The 19,089-nt window shown below is 54.3% G+C and overlaps 6 protein-coding genes across 6 annotated transcripts, besides 2 other annotated features; all 6 read right to left on the bottom strand.

Annotated features, from left to right (window-relative positions):
• Nucleotides 1-740: 740 nt before the first annotated feature.
• Nucleotides 741-1,244, bottom strand: LMJF_04_0045 (conserved hypothetical protein; the record flags this gene model as incomplete). Its single annotated transcript, XM_003723201.1, has 1 exon — nt 741-1,244. The coding sequence occupies one exon, from the start codon at nt 1,242-1,244 to the stop codon at nt 741-743; it is 504 nt and encodes a 167-aa protein (XP_003723249.1).
• A 2,267-nt stretch (nt 1,245-3,511) lies between these two features.
• Nucleotides 3,512-4,017: a repeat region (Lmjchr4:repeat_unit:19395-19901).
• A 1,449-nt stretch (nt 4,018-5,466) lies between these two features.
• Nucleotides 5,467-6,786, bottom strand: LMJF_04_0040 (hypothetical protein; the record flags this gene model as incomplete). The annotated part of the gene is made up of 1 exon (XM_883422.1): nt 5,467-6,786. The coding sequence occupies one exon, from the start codon at nt 6,784-6,786 to the stop codon at nt 5,467-5,469; it is 1,320 nt and encodes a 439-aa protein (XP_888515.1).
• Nucleotides 6,787-7,300: 514 nt separating this feature from the next.
• LMJF_04_0035 (hypothetical protein) lies at nt 7,301-7,522 on the bottom strand (the record flags this gene model as incomplete). The annotated part of the gene is made up of 1 exon (XM_003723200.1): nt 7,301-7,522. The coding sequence occupies one exon, from the start codon at nt 7,520-7,522 to the stop codon at nt 7,301-7,303; it is 222 nt and encodes a 73-aa protein (XP_003723248.1).
• A 984-nt stretch (nt 7,523-8,506) lies between these two features.
• Nucleotides 8,507-10,684, bottom strand: LMJF_04_0030 (putative cAMP-specific phosphodiesterase; the record flags this gene model as incomplete). Its single annotated transcript, XM_883421.1, has 1 exon — nt 8,507-10,684. The coding sequence occupies one exon, from the start codon at nt 10,682-10,684 to the stop codon at nt 8,507-8,509; it is 2,178 nt and encodes a 725-aa protein (XP_888514.1).
• A 2,041-nt stretch (nt 10,685-12,725) lies between these two features.
• Nucleotides 12,726-13,631, bottom strand: LMJF_04_0020 (putative pteridine transporter (truncated); the record flags this gene model as incomplete). The annotated part of the gene is made up of 1 exon (XM_883420.1): nt 12,726-13,631. One exon carries the CDS (start codon nt 13,629-13,631, stop codon nt 12,726-12,728), a length of 906 nt encoding a protein of 301 aa, XP_888513.1.
• Nucleotides 13,632-14,959: 1,328 nt separating this feature from the next.
• Nucleotides 14,960-15,470: a repeat region (Lmjchr4:repeat_unit:7942-8453).
• A 235-nt stretch (nt 15,471-15,705) lies between these two features.
• On the bottom strand, nt 15,706-18,777 carry LMJF_04_0010 (calcium-translocating P-type ATPase; the record flags this gene model as incomplete). The annotated part of the gene is made up of 1 exon (XM_883419.1): nt 15,706-18,777. One exon carries the CDS (start codon nt 18,775-18,777, stop codon nt 15,706-15,708), a length of 3,072 nt encoding a protein of 1,023 aa, XP_888512.1.
• Nucleotides 18,778-19,089: the final 312 nt, after the last annotated feature.

Raw genomic sequence — 19,089 nt, 5'->3', positions numbered from 1 at the left:
CGTTCGATCACTATTTGCTGTAGTGCAGACGTTTCTTTTTTTTTTTTTGTCGTCTACGCGAGACTAGAAAGAAACGGTTAGCGAATGAGGTAGCGAAACAGGTGCGGTGCTGCTGTCTGGAGGAGATAGGAGAGGGAGGGAGGGAAGGGGGAGGGGGGTGATTGATAGGATGCTTCAGGACGATATCAACGCGCCCAATCGGAAAGAGAGACTCGACAAGCGTGAGAGCGTGTGTGAGAGAGAGAGGCAGGAGCAGAGAATAGGGGGCAGACTCGATGAGGTGAGATGAGACCGATCATAGCTGAGCTAGAGAGGAGGCAACATATCTCGCAAATTCTGGGGAAAACAGGCAGGCTCCAAGAGTTGTTGCCCTGTGTAGAGCGCAAAACACACACACACACACACACACACACGCACAAGGCAATATCGCATCATAACATATGCACTTTCGAATGTCGTTCGCCTCCCTTGACAGCTTCGAGTGTCATACTCCACACCAGGCGACACCGCGTACACCACACTTAGCTTCGGTGCACGTCTGTTGTGCGTTCGTTTGCTTGTTCCCTGTAATCGCACTGTGATTCATACAAAAGAGCCGTTTTGCGGCTACATCGGGGTGCCATGCTTCATTGAGAAGTACCCATCGACACACCCCGTTCGTCACCGACGGACGACAGCCACCACAGCTGCAGCACAGAGCAACTTCTTCTCTGAGCGAACCCACACGCGCACAATGTTGTTCAGCTTTTTGTGGAGCTGCTCGTGGCTGCGTCCGCCGGCTTCTGCACCGCTGCGATCGCCTCCGACACAGCGTCGACGCTGACCGCGGTCACGCGCGAGAAACCCCACCGCCTCAGTGCAGTGCAAGCGTTCACAGCACGCTGGGCCTCCGAGGCCACTACAAACATCTCTGCCCTTTCCTTGTTCGATGGCAGAATGGGACACGCCGCACCCGACAAGATATCGTGAGGATGTAGCGCTACTATCGCAGGGGACAGAAGTGGCCGCAGCCGCCTCTCTGGCTCGCTGCGCACGTCAATCACGAGGGCACCAGAGGAGGTACTGTCGATAGAGAGCAGTGCTTTCTTCATATCCGCTGATGTCACTGTCTGCTGAAACGACGAGTAGGCATCCAGACTACATCTCGGGTCTAGTGATGCGTACCCTTTCGCTACGTACGGCGCGCCATACCGCTTGTTGAGGTTTGACACCTTCCACGCAGTTTTCGGAATCCACTGTGCCATGGCTGCCAGCGAGTATGTCCTTGCGCGCGTGTGTGCGTCGGGGAGGAGTGGCGGGATCGATACCAGCGACGGCAGTCAAAAGAAGGCCGAAGGGCCAGAAGCGTCGCCCACATATGGGGTAGGGCGTCGGAAACGGAGCAAAGCGAATAGAGCGAGCGATGAGGAGAGGAGGCCAAAGATTAAGGGGGAACATAAGAGACGTTGCGCTGCGTGACACGCACGTTCTGCCTGTCGCCCCGAACACAGCGCATCTCCGTGCACTCACCACCGTCTGGTCAAGAAAGAAGCGGCAAAGCGACAGAGGCGCGAGCCAACGGAACGATGCAGGGTCTTCCGCCCCACACAACCGCACACATGACGCGAGTGTGCCATGCACACCGTGAAGCGTGTTGCGGGCCTCAAAGAGTGCTACTCACACACCGACACACAAACTCATATGGTAACCGCATCGCGAGATAGACATGGAAACAAGAGGGCTGTACGGAGATTCAGCTCTATCGCCATCACCTCATTTGGTCTCTGCTACGTTTCTTTTTCTATATATATAAGCACTTTCTTCCGCCGTCACACCTCACGCTAGCGGCTTCTGGCGTGTGGCAGGTGTTACAATGCAGTGCATGGAAAGCGTAACAAAGCAGCTCCATATATATATATATATATATACATACATATATATATATATACATATATACATATATATATATGTATTCTCCGGCATGCCTCTTGTCCAGCCGTTAAGCTATGTTAGAGACATCATGCAGTGGTCGGGTTACGGTGCACTGCACTGGTCTTCGAGGTAACGACTTTACATCCCAGTATGTCACATGAGGCCTCGGAAACAAGGTCGGAATTCGAGACAAGGTTAGCACAAAAACGGGTGGAGGGTAAAGCAAAAAAAAAAAAATAGAGAGAGCAATAGAACGAAAGAGATGACGAGAAGCAAGAAGACGCATCTTCTGGCGGGAAGCAAAGCCTTCGAGCGTGGCTTGTCATGAAGGCAGGGAAAACAGAGAAGGGCGACGCAGTCGCTGCCGAACGCGAGCAAGCGAGATAGTCTGTGAGGGAATGGGGAGAAGGGTGGGGTGGCATCAGCAACTGACGAAAGAGAGGAGAACGCAACATAAGAAGACACAGGACGCAAGAAGCAACACAGAAGAACAGAGAATACCCGAGCCGAGCAGGCGCCTTCCACGAGGGAGTGAAGAAGCCTTGGTTTGGAGGGGTTAGAGGAGGTGTACTCTTTACCACATTGACTTCAGCGGCTTCGCAGCACGCATGACTTCATAGCAGACGAGGGGCGCCTTTCGGTGTCCTCTCCCCTTCATTGGCATCTTTTCAATGCTGAGGTGCAAAACGCCTGCGTGTTTCTCCATCTTCAGACCTAGGACCACACGTTTACACTCGGTCTTCTCTTTCTCTCGCTTGCCTCAAATTCCAGAAAGACATGAATTAAATCGCGGTATAAACGAGACGAGCAGTAAGAAAAACAAAAAGAACACTTCAGTCGTGCTCGTGTGCATCTCTTTCACGTTGCTGTTTGAGCACCGACTGCTCCGGTGTTTCTGTCTGACACTGCTTCGTTCCGGAACAGATCTATAACAACAGTAGCAAGCGATAACAAAAAGAGCAAAATGGGGAGGGACTGAGGAGAGCAACGGTATGGGACTGGCATGCGGCAGGAGTGAGGTACGACGTTGTGCTTGTCTCATCTCAAACCTTTCCCGTCGCCCGGTGCCTTGCTCAACTCTTCCACCGCCGATAAATAGGAGGAGAGTACACCATCTGTGCGAAAAGCAAAAAGAAGAGGAAGCAAGCACAGAGAACGAAGACAAACAAGCAAGCAAAACAAAACAAAACAACACAAAACAAGTACGCGAGACAACCGTGTGACGTCAAGAAGAAAAAACAAAAGGGAGGGAGCAGGGAGGGGATGGAGTGGTAGAGTTGATACAGAAAACAAGAACACAAAAACAAGAGATACGAAAAATGCTTACCGAGTTATGCTCTCCGTGATTCGTTAGCAGGAGATAAACGCTCGCTATTTCTTATTTCTTTTCCCTCACTGCTGGTTTCCATCGTTTGCCGAGCGCCGAAGAGAGGGAGGGGCATGAAGAGAGGTAGATGATGGAGAGGGACTGAACATAAAGCAGTGAATTTGTTACTTGTGGACTGCAGTCAACTTTTCTCAACCACCGTTCCTTTGTGTCTATTTGGGAGATGGAGGAGGGGGGGGGCCAAGCCCTTTTTCTTTGGCTTATGACAACAGCAGACCCTGATGACGATAAGCGCCTCGCCACGGTATGCGTGTTCGTTACCCACTCTGCGGGCAAGTCAAGCAGCCCCCGTAGCCCCTTCCAAGTACACAACCACCTCTGGTGGTGACAGGGTCAAGTGCCTACAACGTGCGGGAGGTCACAGCGACGTACCGCTGCCGATGTCGGCGGTCAGGTCGTGGATGGCGCTGCGTCGGTGCGACCTGCGACAGTGCACACGCTTGCACCATCCGTATGATAGGCGAAGTGCCGACGTGACTCGAGCGTATCCCACCCGGCCCTCGCACTGCCTACTGGTGTGGGTGGGCGAGGAGTGTTTGAGGGCAGGGGCCGTGCCCTCAGCTGACCGAGCCGGTGCATTGGTGTGATGCGTGTCTAGCGCGGCTTCGCACCACGCGATGGGGCCTGTGGCAGTGTGGGTGGAGTTTAGCACACGCTCTATGGCAGAGTGGACATGTTGTGAAAAAAAGAGTGACAACAGCAGAGCACGAGATAAACAAGAGACATAAAAGAGATATAGAGGCCAACAGAACAAAAGGAAAATCGTTGAAAAGACACGCAGAACAAAACAAGGAGAGAAGAGAGGTAGAGCAAGCCTCTCAGGGAAGCGGGGCTTGATGAAGAGCACAACAGCGCAGCGAGGGGAGAAAACAAAAACTGCAAATAATAATCAGAACAATCGTCGGCAACCTGTGGAGAAAAGAAGGAAACAAAGGAAACAACAGTGTCAAAAAAAGAGAGATGCGGTGAAGGGGCTACGCACATGTGTGCACCACTTCTACCCTTGTGCCTGGTCTCTCCTTTGACTTGAATCGAGTTCATAGTGGGCCCGCGTCCTTGAGCGAGGAGAAAGATGGCAGCACTGCCGCCCGAGAAACGCAAACAAACAAGTACGGAGAAAAGGCGGCAAAGAGCGGGAAAACGATAGCGCCATCTTTGTCCACGGAGAACGAAAAGAAATAGAAAATCAAAGGGAAGATACAATAAAGAAATGTGTAGGACGAGGGCTGTACGTTCCATCGAGGGTCGAGCAAAGACGAAGCTGTGACGGGGAGTAGGACAAAAACACAAGCGCTTGGCTCCCTTTTTTTCTCCATGCTGCCAAAGACCGCGAGGGAGGGAAAGAGAAGGAGTGGCTCGACTTTGATCCCACTGTCATCCCTGACCTACCAGCAAGGCTTCCCCACGCCGGCTTCAAGGTATTACGTGAAGAAACAAACAAAAAGAACGCCTTCTTCTCGATTTCATTGGCTCCCTGTCAAAGTGGATGTCCTCCATCCTTCTTTTTTTTTGCTGTGTTGCGACTGGTATGGCTGGCAGTCACATGTGCGCGCCTACACACGCACGTGTGACAGGCACACGCGAACACACACGCATGCGCCATATCCACTAACAGGCCAAGGCACAAAAAAGAGATGCCATAGACAGGAAAGTAAATCAACGGAAACGATAGTAAAATCGCCAATTTTTTCCGGCAGAGATACAGCGTGTCATGCATTGACTTTGTCTCACGCCTATGGACGTGCACTAACCAGACAGGAGTGCGAGAGCAGGCAAACTTTGCGCGTGGGGGTGAGAGGAAGCCAAAGAGTCAAGGGTGTAGTGGAGGTAGAAGGCATTGCACTGAGAAGAGAGAAGCAACGACAGAAAACACATACACACATCACATATAGAGGTGGAAACGCGATCAACAATACAAGTCGTACGAAAAAGTTCTTTGCCTGCAACTGGTAGAAAACAAAGGAGGAGGGAGCGCAAGAGGATGAGACGCCCCAGAGGCCGCAAGCTCGTCCTCTCTCCCGCTCGTCTTCAGCGACGCGTCTGCCTTTTCTCTTTACCACGAGGGAGCGTGCGCCCACAAACACGCACAGCATATGAACAGCAATGTGCCTCTTTGTGTAGTTGCTGTTGGCGGATGTGGTGTGAGCGGTGCAATGCGTAAATTTCTCCTAATTGGTGCCCTTAGGGGTGAGCAGAGCGAGGAGCTTCGGACTCACGGTGACACTGCGAGTCGAGTCGCTGCCGCTCAGCGCGATTCCAAGCTTCTGCAATGCCTCGCTCTGGGATGGCAACAAGGCGCACTTGGCCCTGGCCAGCGTCTTGAGTGCCTCCACATCTCCCGCCTCGAGCAGCGCCGCGACAAGGGAAAGAGCAGCCACAGAACGCACGTAGCGCAGCGTGTTCTCGCTGAGAATGATGTCACGGTAGAGCTCCGCAGAGCTCTTCGGCCTAGTCCTCTCCTGCAGCGTCTTCACGATGGAGAGTGTTTCAGCATCCTGCAGAAACCTTGTCAGCTGGCGACACACGTGAATGTGGCCGCAGTCCTTGGTCCACTTACAAAGCCCATCCATGCTGAGGCGGCATACATGCTTCTTCCAGGAGACGACGTACACGCTATTCACGCAGGGCAGCGTCTCCAGCCCCACTGTGAGGCTGAGGTTGAGCAAGGAGAGGTTGATGAGGTAGGGCTTCTCACCGTCCTGGGGGAACTTGGAGGCATCGTCGAGGCTCAGTGCGTAGCAACGACCCGATACATGAGGAGCGCAGTTGGCGCCGAGCATCTCCTGCGAGTAGTAGCAGTTGTGCAATGCGCAGCACAGCGACTCCGATGTGGCGCGGCACTGCATCAGGTACGCGCTGGAGACGTGAAAGCAACGGCACCGGGAGCCCTCTGCGCAGCCAAGGCCTTGCGCGTGAAGGAGACACACAGAGCTTTTGCACGGGCGAGTGCTGCTGGACATCACATTGTTATCGTACAGACTGATGCCCATTGTCGGCTCGTGCAAGCACGACAGCGGTACGGGAATTCGCTGCAATGACGGGTGGAGTTGGTCGACGAGAGCGAAGCCCCAGACGTTGACGTCGTGGTGCGGGCGCTGCTTGACGGTGCTGGAGGCGGCGCTGCGGCTCAGAAGCGACGGCGTCTCACCCCCGGAACAGCAAGACTGCGTTGAGAGGGAGTTCCCGCTGCCAGAGTGCGCGAGCTTCGCTTTCGGTGTGGCACAAACCGAGGCGGCATCAGCCACGACTGCCATTGGCGCCGCACTGTTGGCCGGATCCATAGCAAAGTACATTGGTGTGGCTGAGTGACCAAAGTGCGCGTTGACTGGGTACGGTGCATTTCCAGCGACCATCATCATCACTGGCGCAGCGCCGTAGCCGCTAAACATGTTCCCGTAGCCTGGAGCGGGACAGGGAACTGCACTGTGCGGCAGGTACGACTGCGGGTAGAGCACGGCCATTGGCATGGCGCCCATCCGCTGTTGCATTCTGTGCGATAGAAACTTCTGTGAAAGCAGTAGTCGTGGTGTGGGTGTTGGTTGACCTTTTTTTTCGGAAGCGGACGGTTGTCAGATACCTAGCAAGCAGTGCCTCGAGACAACTGCATGACGGAAGACAAGGGTGAACGAAACCACCGTTGCATGATAGCAGACAGCCAGGCAGGAAGAGAGAGACGTGGTCAGCAGAGAGATGAGATTTATTTGATGAAGGAGCGGTGGGAACACACGCACGAATGTTTTTGGATGCATCTTGCTGGCGCGCTCGCATGACTGTCGGCAGCGCACGAGGACACGCGTGGAAAGGCAAGTTCACTGCTGGTGCCAGAGGGTGATATGGTAGCGGATGCGAAGGAGAGAACAGCGCAAAACTGTGAAGACAACAGATCGGTGCTTCCTTGCCGCGTTTGATGGCGGTTACTGCGACCTGTTGATCGCTTCGCGCGAGAAACAAAAAACGGGCACACGCCACCTTTCGATAACAGCGCTCCGTCCCCTTCACGGTTCACGTAGCGCTGGGGCGGGCCTCACCGCCCTCCGATAGGGTACGCAACCCCGCCTCTATTACATGAAACCGATGCACGATCATGTCTGCTTGCACGACTACCTCCTCCGTCTTCCTAGTGGTCAGCTCCTGTTTGCGGAGGACGTCGTACTGCAAGAGGACGGCAGATGCCATCGCCGTCACAAAGCCGCCGATGAGAAAGCCTGCAGCTCGGGGGCCCATAACGGTAAAACCTTAGCTATGCACAACACACACCTCCTGATGTGGGGCTCTTCCAGCTTTGTGAATGTGTATATGATATAGCCGGCGAGGAATACTAGCAAACTGGCGCGCAATGGCGTCTCTACCGAGACGGTAAATAGGCAGAATAGATAGCATGGAACCGCAGTAAGGCAGGCAATGGTGGCGGCATCATTCACAGGAAAAAGAGGATAAGAGTGAAATAGCAAAGCACCGTTGGGTAGCATGAGGGCCGCAGAGCTGATGCAGAGGAGGTCACACACTGAGTCGATAGGGTTTTGTCGCGGGAGGCCTAGACAACAAGTCCACCGCACGCGACAGCAATACGGACCGCGCACCCCTTGACGGCTCCGCAATATCTGCACCTTTGCAAGAGTGCGGGTGTCGTGCGACGCTGTAAGCTTTCTCATCAACGTTTGTCGCAGGCTGGCGTCAGGTGCGCACGGCAGAAAGGCGCGAAGAAAGGAGCGCGCGCAGTTTGGTCGCTTCCTTTTCACTGAATAGGCTCAATATGAAGCGATGCGGAAGGAGAACGCAGTGCCAGAGAGAAGGGGGAGAGCGACGGTGTGTATTCGGAAGGTCTAAGAGCTGAGGATGAAGACGTATCGGTAAAGAAAAATAACAGACCCAAGAACAAAAAGGGTGTGTCAAGGACACACAGAAATACGAGAGGATGAAATAGAGAGAGAGGGCACGTGCCTAACCCCACGTTTGCTGCTTCTTTCTTCAATTGGTGCCTCGGTTCTCTCGCAGTAGCTGAAGCAGCTGCCCTATCATAAACAGCGCTCACGTGTACGGTCCACACAGGTTGTAAGCGGCTCAGTCAACCTGCTACGTGCAGCCTACGCTGGTGGGCGAGAACTGTGCAACTTGAATTCACAAAACAGGGGGAAAAGAGTCTGACCATCAAGTAGGATACATCTAGCAAAGGGCGGGAGGAAAGCAGCAAAGCGAATTACTAAGCGGCTATGGCACTAATCGCAGCCTAGGGCCTGTGTTTTTGCTCTCCGTGTTGACCGGCATCCTAATGGGCGAGTTCTGCTGAAACTGTGGCACGGCCTTGGGAGCTGCGGGCTCTGCCGGCGGCGGTGTCTTCGCCTTGTCGCTTACCAGCACCACAGACTCCATCTCCGCTAGAGCCGCCTCACGGGAGCAGTACATGTCCATCAAGAGCAAAACGAAACTGTCCGTGTGGTCGATCTCGTCCGCAACGCGATTCGAGAAGGATCCACCAGGAGGGCGACTGGCGATCACCTCGGCTGTGGAAGGTGCCTCCTCCATTTTGCTAATCAAGAGCCCCATTTCAGCGCATTCGGCACCACAGCAGTCATCTCCGTACTCCTTCCGCGCATAGGCAGCGATGTAGCGGGGATCAAGCTGTAGCGCAAGAAAGATAAGCTGCCCCACAAAGTTTTTTGCTGATTCTCCCGCGCGCTCGCACTTGTCGTAGAGGCGCAGAAAGGAGAAGTAGTGCTCCGACCGACCGGGACGCGCTGTCGGACTCCCAGCTGCGGAGCACGGTTCCGACGTGAACGAGAGCTGCGGGCAATTACTCGTGGCTTCGTCTCGCTTCGCGGCACTCATAGAGCCTGACGTGGAGCTGTTGCTACTAAGTGAGTCGGCCCGCATCATGTCTGGAGCCGTTCCCTGGGAGCGCGACGGAGAGGCATTGAGAATAGCGCACTTGGAGGCTTTCCGGTCCACGCTGCTTGCGTGTGTGGCTACTTTCTTCAGTATCTCCATCACAGACAACGAACTCGTCATCCACTGCACAAGGGAGTTCTCCACGACAACCTTGCAAGCACGACCCCCCGTGCTAGCTGCCGCGTCCACAAGGTCAGCGTTCCACTCCAAACGGTCCTGCAGATCCCTAGGAACGAGGGCAAGGGTAGCCGCCGTCACCGGCTTTACGACAACGTTTATGTAGTCTGACAGCACTGCGGCGCAGTCGGCCCCCGCAACGTGGGGCAGAGTAACACGAATGCCGTGCCGCTCCATCTCGCACTCCTCCCGGTGGAGCTCCGAGAGAAACCACGCACCCATTCGGCAGCACTGCGCCTGCGAGCGAAATGCAAAGCTGTTGCACGCCATCACCAGCAGAGCCGCCATCAGCTTTGGGGCATCGGCGTCGGTTATGCGACCGCTCGTCTCGATGTCGCGCAAGGCAGACATTAGGGAGGGCCGGCTACGCAGTGCTGCATTCAGCACCACGTCGTACAGTGCCTCCTTCAGAAGATGGGCACTGTCCACCGAGACGGCCATGTCGGGCGTTGAGAAGAAGAAATTGTCCTCCAGTACGAGCAGGCTCGTCAAAACCAGTAGAGACGCGTGCTCGGTGATGGCGACGTCGCCGAACACGGACGCTAAGGGGTGGTCCAGGGCGACCAGGAGTGTGTCGGACGCGCCAGGATGCGCGACATCGACGGCTAGCACCGCTAGAAAACAAATTGCTATCTCTTCGTCGGAGAAGAGGAAGTTTACCGTGGGCTCTCTGAAAAAGAGCGACATCATCTGAAGCGCATCCGCCGCATGCGTGGCGTTGTGGTAGCTGTTGTCGAGGGGGTAGCACGTGAAAAGCTTGCGGAGAAAATGCAAGAACTTCTCCGCGTTGATGTGTAGCGAGGCGAAGAAGGAAAAGTTTGCGAACACACTGCAGCAGACGGAGAGGAACAGGCGCTCCTTGTCCTCCATAATGCTGCCGTCGTGCTCACGGACGTTGGTGACGTCAAATTCGATCTGCTCCACCTCATCAATGTATCGAAGTGTCTGAAAGGCGATGACGTTGAGCTCTGCAAATATTTCCTTCGGACTCTGGAGGGCAGGCGTGGTGCGCTGCATGAGGGTCTTGCTAGAGGACATCACAATGGGCCCTGGCAGTCGCGAGGAGGCGATGTCAAAGTGCTTGACACGCGTATGCGTCGACTCGCTGCTGTGGCAAGAGAACCGAAGCGGCGCGTGCCCGCTAATCATCTCTTTAAAGTAGTTATGCGCGCAGCTTCTCGGTAGCGCCTTTGCCACGCTCGGCTGGTCCGCCGTCTTACAAATTTCACGCAGCCGCGTGAGTGCACCACCAATCTTCTCCCGCAGCTGCGGTGACAGCGATGGATCATCCTTCACTGATGCCAGAACATCGAAAGGACACATCTTCGCATCGGCGCTACGGGACGTAGAAGATTGCTTCGGTGTTGAGTGCATGGGAGGCAGCTGCAGCATGGGAGCTAATCTGATGGCAGTGTATAGAGAAAATGAGGCAATAGGTAGGAAGAAGCAGAAGCTGAGAAGGAAGAGCGCTCTTGCAGTTTGACCTAGCTCAGGGATGTATGCTACTGAAAAAAAGGAGGTTAAGGACAGTGAGGATGCACGAAAGCGAATAGAGGAAAGAACCAGAGGGAGAGGGAAGTTATTGCACAAGTGCACACACACACACACAATACCATAAAAGCGAAGATGTGGGTCTAGGCAGTGGAGGCGAGCTTCGAGGTGACAAAAGAAAATGGGACGCGGAACAGCGGAAAGACCTCCGCTGAACTCCACCGCTCGCCTCTCACTAGAGGGTATCCACGACAGCTGCGATGCTACACCCGCCAACACACAGTTGTGCGTGAGGGCGGCTGAAAGTTAAAGTCTCTTTTCTTCTTTAAGGCAGGACAACCACGAGCGCGATGCACCATCCAAGTGGCGATTGGATGCGTGCTTGTGCACAAACAAAAGAGCACACACACATGCAAAAAAAAAAGAAGACCACCCACAAGGAGGGGCAACATAGCGAGAAGAGCGAAAGCAAACCAACGAAGAACAAATGCTTGCAAGCGGAAAGAAAATGCGGAAGCCTCCGCCCCCTTGCACACACGCTTACATGCAGTCGTCCACACCGCTATTACGCTTCTCATTCTTGGTTCTTTTCACTGGAGCAGTTGCACAGACCTTGTTCCTTTCGTCGTTTGGGAGGCTTCCGTCAGCTTCCACGCCTTCCCGGAAGCTACATATGGTTGGCTTCTGCGTCATCTCGGCGGCTTCGCGAGGTGTAAGGCGGTATCCGCCTTTATAAACTACGAAAAGGTGCGGTAGGCTCTCACGCGCAGCAGCACTTAACGTTCGAGCGCTGAGGGGTAGCGTAGAGAGGCGCAACGGCTTTTTGATCAATGGATTTGATCGAATAACGACATGGTGAAGTACAAAGAAGGCAGCAACAACGTGTCATGAGAGGCGAAACGGAGCACGCCACTGCATACACTAGTATTTTGTTTTCGAGAAGCGAGTAAGCAAAAAAGACAACCAGCTCGACAGCTCGGATTCTTTCGCTCGCAGATCGAACATCTGCGCAGTGGGTCCTCTCACAATATGTTTTTGTTTTTCGTCGCTCTTAGGGGAGCCTCCGTCCAAAAGGATGTGTTGATCATCGGCCAACAAGACATCGAAAAAAGGGAGTAGCAAGAGCATCGCGACAGGAGAAGAGCAACGCGATTGCAACGAAGCAGACACACACTGTCGAATGGGCAAAGAAATAGAGCAGGTGGGACTAAATGTCGTTTGTCGAGGGGAAAGGAGAGCACGCACACACAAACAAGCGGATCACGGTGAAGGAGCAAAGGAGTAACAAAAAAGAAACAGCAGGAGTGGCAAACGATCACCGCTGGCAAGGTAAGGAAAGAAAAGCACACAAAGAAGGAAAATAACCTCGAGTCGTCCACTATCACTTGCCGGTAAGCGCAAGCATCCACCGACATCCTCCTTTTCGATCGACCTCTCCGTTTTTCAGGAGGAAGATACCAGCACTTCTCGGGAAGCAACTCAACATGCATGCGCCGAAAACTATCAGCACACTGGTCAACCAAAAAGAATTTAGGCAGTCTTTTGATTAAGTGCTTCTGTGCTTCCTCTCATCATAAGTTGCAAACTGCGCCTGAAAAGAGAATAGCAAGCAACACATCGCGCTAGCATGCCGCAGGTCGACGTTTATTCCACGCAAAAGGGGCTTCTTGTCGCTTCATCGTTGCATAATCAGTGTACTACATGGTGTAGCATGCAGGGTTGATATACCTGCACTCTTGCGCTAACCTTCCCTTTCACTCAAAGGAGCTTAGGAAACGAAAAAATTGGCTAGATGTCTTTCATGTTCTTTGTTTTTGGTGGGAAAATTCACCGACGAGCAGCTACGCTCCGCTTAAAGATGCCTGGTCCAGCGTCAGGACGGGATCCTTGTCCTTTCCAGACGCAAGCCCCTTTCCATTCGTAATCGGCCCCTTGTAGACAATAGAGGTGTCCTCTCCTTCGAGGCCAGGGAGCTGCGAATGCTGGTGCCTGGGATGCGCACAGACGCTAGTGGAATGGCGATGAGCGGTGTGATGAAGTGGCCGGAGATGTGCAGCCAGCGCAGGTTGCTGAAGTCGCACGGCAGGCTGGAGGAGAGAGGCCACACCGTTTCCATCAGAATCGCGCCAATCGTGGACGACGTCGATGCACCCATGTTGCTGAAGCTCGCCAAAATTGCAAACATCGTGCTCTCACACCCCTTCGGACAGAGGCGCGAGATGAGCATGTTCAGTGGCATGAAGTTCAGCATCTTGCACACCTCGTACACGATAGCATCACCCATGATGTACATGGCGTGGTCCGGGATGCCGATGTACAAGTTCCATCGCTCGACAATGATGATGTCAAAGATGCTTGCAAGAATCTGGACAAGAGTGGTGCAGATTAGCGTGACGCGGTAGCTCTGCTTCGAGAAGACGCGCGCGAACAGGTACACACCAAGCACGCCGGCAGCGTTGCCAATGACGGCGCCGACGGTGTTGTAGAATGTCTGAGAGAAGTGTGGCCCGTCCGGCAGACAGCTGGCATCCGACATGCAGAAGTTGTCCGTCCCGCCAGAGATGAGGATGTAGCACACCTGCTGGCACCACCCGAAGAAGTTGGCCTTCATGATCGTCATAGGGATGCAGAGGAAGCCGGTCGCGCACAGGATAACCGAGATGCTGACGCAGCCGTAGAGCAGCTGGTAGGTTGTACCCATGATGTTGAGCACGGTCAGCGCAATGACGCCAGCCGTCATGATGACACCGTAGACGGCAACAGAGATGTTGCGAGACATGATCTCTTTGTTCACTCCAAAGATGCCGCACAGGCACACTTGCGCCACCAACGGTGAAACGTCCTGCACTGCGCAGACATCAGAATCTCGCTCGCCACATTGTATAGGCTCGGCGCTTTCATTCTGTGATTTCAATCCCGTCTAGGATGTCGGCAGCTGCTCATTCTCGACGAGGTTCGGCGCTTTCGCACACCCACCTTCTCTCTCCTCGGTCGTCGATCTGCTGGCGTCCTTCGCCAACGCGTTCTGCCTCAGCAGGAATCAGTGGTCCTCCTGGCGCTTCACTATGTTTCTCTCGCGGCACTAGTTCAAGATAAAAACCAGTATTGTAATTGTCTACAGACCCGCGGAGGCGAAGATGCCGATCGTCAGCTAAAGCAATGCAGAGAGCAGCAATAGGACGGCGGCCTCGATGACCTGGGCAGCAACGATGAATGCCAAAATACACGAAGCGAAGTATGCGCCCGGAACGGGGTAACGCCTCATCAGTCGTCTGTAGTAGCCCCCCCGATAAAACGTCAAGGTTCGCAATACAGAAAACGAAGAGAAAGACCATGCACGCTACAAACGCTACACTCCACATTTTGAACAGGGAAACACTGTAGACGACAGCGGAGACAGCACCAACGATGCAGAAGAGGGCCACTTACCACCGCTCTCTGTAGTCGAGCACGGAGATGCTACTCAGGATGGCCCTCAGAAGCTCGGAGAAGCTCTTCGAGCTTGATTCCCTGTCATGAGCTGGTACGCAGTTGTGTAGGCGTCGTGGCAATTCATGAACATCGCATACTAAGATGTGCTGAGGGGCGTCTTGACTAGGCCCTCCGTGAGAATGTACACTGCGCTGAATGAGACGACGCACTCCGGACCAAATGAATCCACTGCCGAGACACATATGGGAAAGGAGTGATCACACGGGGTGGACCTAGAAAAGCACGGCGGGGTCAGGATGGACGTAGCCGACCTCACCCGCTTTCGGACCGACCTGGGAGGAAAGAGCGCTGTCGTCGCCACTTACGATGAATGCACCATCAAATGCCATTGCTCGCGGTGACTGAGCACAACATGTCGTGAAAACTGTTACTGAGACCTAAAAACTGCAGTATGTGGTCACGCGATGCACAATCCAGCAGCGGATGGCGAAAAAAAGGATAAGGGCGAGTAGGCAGCATTTTTATTCACCATTTCCTCGGCATTCCAGCAGCACCAATCCACAAGGCACCAGTGCCAACACCAGCACCTATGTGACGCGCAACGCAAGCTGCGCTAAACAAGAAAATATTTGAAAGGTTTTGTTTTACAACACCTCCACGTTTTTTTTTTCGCAGATTGTTTATCTCGTGCTCTGCTGTTGTCACTCTTTTTTTCACAACATGTCCACTCTGCCATAGAGCGTGTGCTAAACTCCACCCACACTGCCACAGGCCCCATCGCGTGGTGCGATGGCAGCTGCGCTAGACACGCATCACACCAATGCACCGGCTCGGTCAGCTGAGGGCACGGCCCCTGCCCTCAAACACTCCTCGCCCACCCACACCAGTAGGCAGTGCGAGGGCCGGGTGGGATACGCTCGAGTCACGTCGGCACTTCGCCTATCATACGGATGGTGCAAGCGTGTGCACTGTCGCAGGTCGCACCGACGCAGCGCCATCCACGACCTGACCGCCGACATCGGCAGCGGTACGTCGCTGTGACCTCCCGCACGTCGTAGGCACTTGACCCTGTCACCACCAGAGGTGGTTGTGTACTTGGAAGGGGCTACGGGGGCTGCTTGACTTGCCCGCAGAGTGGGTAACGAACACGCATACCGTGGCGAGGCGCTTATCGTCATCAGGGTCTCCTTCATTGTCCGGAAAACAAAACTCACAAAAGAAACCGTGCCGCCACTGGTGAATCGGCATGCACATCAGCAGCACGGTTTCTGTTCCTTGTGTTATTCTCTTTTCTTCCTTATGAAGAGATGTTGGTGCTTCTATATCTGTGGACATACACACATGCCCACTTTGTACCCACTGACTGATCGGGCAGCACGAATGTACGGCGTGAAACGAAAAAAAAACAGCTGCACTTAGTTCTACATACGGCTCATCCCACCAACAACCCACTCTGCGCTATAGTTTTCACGGTGGTGATTGCTGCACCTCGAAAAAAGCTTTAACAGCTCGTCGAGGAAAATAACCGGGATGCTCAGCACAAGTACTGTTCTCCAGTCCGTGAAATCAGTAGGCAGCAACACGTCCCACGGGTTCGCGGTCGCCACGACATCAGCATCCACGCCGAGTGAGGTGACGCCGAACAGGCGCGAAAAGAACGGAATGTACATGATCGTGAGGTGCAGCGCGATCGAAGAGCAAATGGCCGCAATGAGCCACTTGTTTGTCGAAGGCCGGATCACGACAAGCGACTGATTCTCGCTAAGCGCGTTCAGCGCATTCAGCATCTCGACGACAACCAGGATGGACAACGCGATGGCGCGCGCCGTCTGCGGGTTCGCCAGCTCTGCACACTTGGAATTGCTCATGTCCGTGCACGTGGTGAATGAGGCGAGGTCGGCCAAGGTGAATCCGTTCGTCAGAAACCACCAGACAAACCCCGCGACCGTAGCCAGACCAACATAAATGCCGACAATCATGTAGCGAAAGAAAAGCCATCCGTCAACAATGGGCTCGTCTCCTCGCCGCGGTGCCTGTTCCATGATGTCTGGGTCGGCAGCGTTGAACCCCAGCGCGGTTGCCGGCAGCCCGTCCGTAACGAGATTCACCCACAAGAGCTGAATCGGCGAGAGTGCTTCTGGTAGGCCAAACAGTCCCGTAGCCAGAACGCAGGCTACCTCGCCAATGTTGCTGCTAATGAGGTAGCGGATGAACTGCTTTGTGTTGTTGAAAATGGTACGACCCTCACGCACAGCCTTCACGACCGTGGCGAAATTGTCATCTGCCAGCACCATCTTGCTCGCCGCCTTCGCCACCTCTGTCCCGGAGCCCATGGCAATCCCGATATCGGCCTTCTTCAGCGCCGGCGAGTCGTTCACGCCGTCGCCGGTCATGGCGCAAATGAGCTTCTGCTCCTGCAGAAGATTCACCAACTGCATCTTATGGGAGGGGTCGGTGCGACTGAAAAGCACAGCACTGCTCACCGCCGCCCGCCTTTGTGCTGGGGTCATCTGATCCAGCTCATAGCCGGTGAAGCTCAACCCCGTTGTCGGCTCATATGGCATGAGTCCGATTCGGCGGCACACTGCCTCTGCTGTCTCCTTCTTGTCGCCGGTGATGACGATGACGCGAATCCCCGCTGTTCGACACTTGGCGATCGCATCTGCCACCTCCCTCCGCGGAGGGTCCAGCATGCCGCAGACACCGATAAACGTGAGGTCGCTCTCGATGGCTTCAAACTTGGCTGGATCGGACAGATCCAGTTGCTTCGGGTCGGGAAGGGGGCGAAAGGCAAAAGCGATACAGCGGAGGGCCTCCTCTGCGCCGGACATACGATCGATGTTCGCCGTCACGGTATTCACCATTTTCGGTGTGAGAGGAGAAATGTGACCATCCTTAAACATGATACGAGTGCAACGCTTGAGAATCTCTTCCGGCGCCCCTTTCACAAAGAGGCTGTGAATGCGTGCGTCCTCGGTCGACGTGCAACACACACTCATCGATTTGCGAGAGCGCGTAAACTCCAGCGTCGCCTTCTTGAGCCAAAGCTGCCTTTTCAATGATCTGCATCGGTCAACCGGCAAATGCGCACCGTCCACCCCATTCCGTGCCGCACTGTGGTACAGCTTTTCACTCATCACCAGAAGAGCCGCCTCGGTGGCGTCCCCTACCTTTTCCACCTCCGCCGAGCGCGTGCCGCAGACTAGCGATGCATCGCTGCACAACGTGGCAATCGTGGCCACCATGTCCAGCGCGGCGTCGTTGCCGAGCGCCTCACCGGCTGGAGTGCCGTTGTGCGAAACGGCTGCCGCCACGACGTTGAACCTCGAGTCATGTATGCTGTACTTATGGGCTTTACCGGACACTTCCATTGTCACCACTTCCGACACGGACATCATGTTCGTCGTTAGCGTTCCCGTCTTGTCGGAGCAGATTACGGTGCATCGACCAAGCGTTTCCACGCTCGGTAGATCGCGCACAAGAGCGTTCTGTCGCGCCATCTTGCGTGAACCGAGCGCCAGACACGTTGTGACCACTGCTGGTAGGCCCTCAGGGATAGCAGCGACAGCTAAAGCCACAGCCACCTTCAGCGAATGAACGGTGGGCTCGATATACCGTTCAAACCAGGACTCCTCAGTAGCCGCCGGGTGGGTTCTGAACCAGTGAAGGAGATTCACCACGAACACGAAAAGACAAATAAAACCAATTACCGTTGACAGGAGAACGCCGAACTCGTCCAGCTTCAGCTGCAGCGGCGTTTTCGTTTCCTCCTGCTCACGCACGTCACGCTCGATAAAGCCCATCTCGGTGGACTTTCCAGTGCGCACGACGACGCCACGAGCCTTGCCATACACAACGGCAGTACCGCGGTAAACCATGCTCGAAGGAAACCGCTCCCGCTTGACGCGAACCGACTCCACCTGCTTCATGGCTTCCACCGACTCGCCGTTCAGAATCGACTGATCAACGCGCAGCGTCGTGCTTTCCAGCGTTAGCAGCCGAACATCGGCAGCGACGCGATCTCCTACAGCGATCTCGACAATATCTCCAGGAACAAGGTTTTCTGCCAGGATCCTCTGCGTCATGCCCTCACGAACAACAACAGCTGTTTCAGGAACAAAGTCTTTCAAGGCGTCAATTGCTTTTTCCGCTCGGTCTTCTTGCCAAACACCAACAATAGCATTCAGCGTCAAAATCAGCAAAATAATAAACGGCTCCACGAGGTCCATCATGTTGCTTTCTAGAACTGCCAAACAGAAACTTACAAACGCCGCCAGGAGCAAAATGCGCACAAGCGTGTCCTCGAATTGACCAACAACTAGCTTCCAGAAGGGCGTTGAGGGCCCTGTGGAAAGCTCATTTTTGCCAAATTCATGAAGGCGCTTGTCGACTTCATCCTGAGCAAGACCACGGGCCTCTTTCACCTCTAGCAATGAGCAAATTAGGTGACCGTCCATCGAGGCCGGATCGTCCGGCAGCACTAGTTTAGCCATTTCTAACTGTTTTTTTCTCCTGCGAGTGGGCTAAAGGCTTGAAAAGGGGCACACTTACGATTTATGACCGTAAAGGAGCACAGCAATGTGAGCCGCACTGGTCGAAACAGAAAGTACGCAAAAAAATCGGTGAGACGAAAAAGAGAGGAAATGACGTCGAAAGAGAAGCATGATGCATACTACTACGTGTTCTCCACTCTTCCTAACTGGCGAGTTTCCTATTCCCCTGAGAGCGTATACTCAGTTGGCATCCTTCCACTCGTGCACTCTTCACCACTGCTCACGAATAAGTAGACTTACGCCTCCTATTCC

Source organism: Leishmania major, chromosome 4 (genome assembly GCF_000002725.2).
Source record: "Leishmania major strain Friedlin complete genome, chromosome 4".
Classification (NCBI taxonomy): Eukaryota; Euglenozoa; class Kinetoplastea; order Trypanosomatida; family Trypanosomatidae; genus Leishmania; species Leishmania major.
This window is presented reverse-complemented; position numbering and strand designations above follow the sequence as displayed.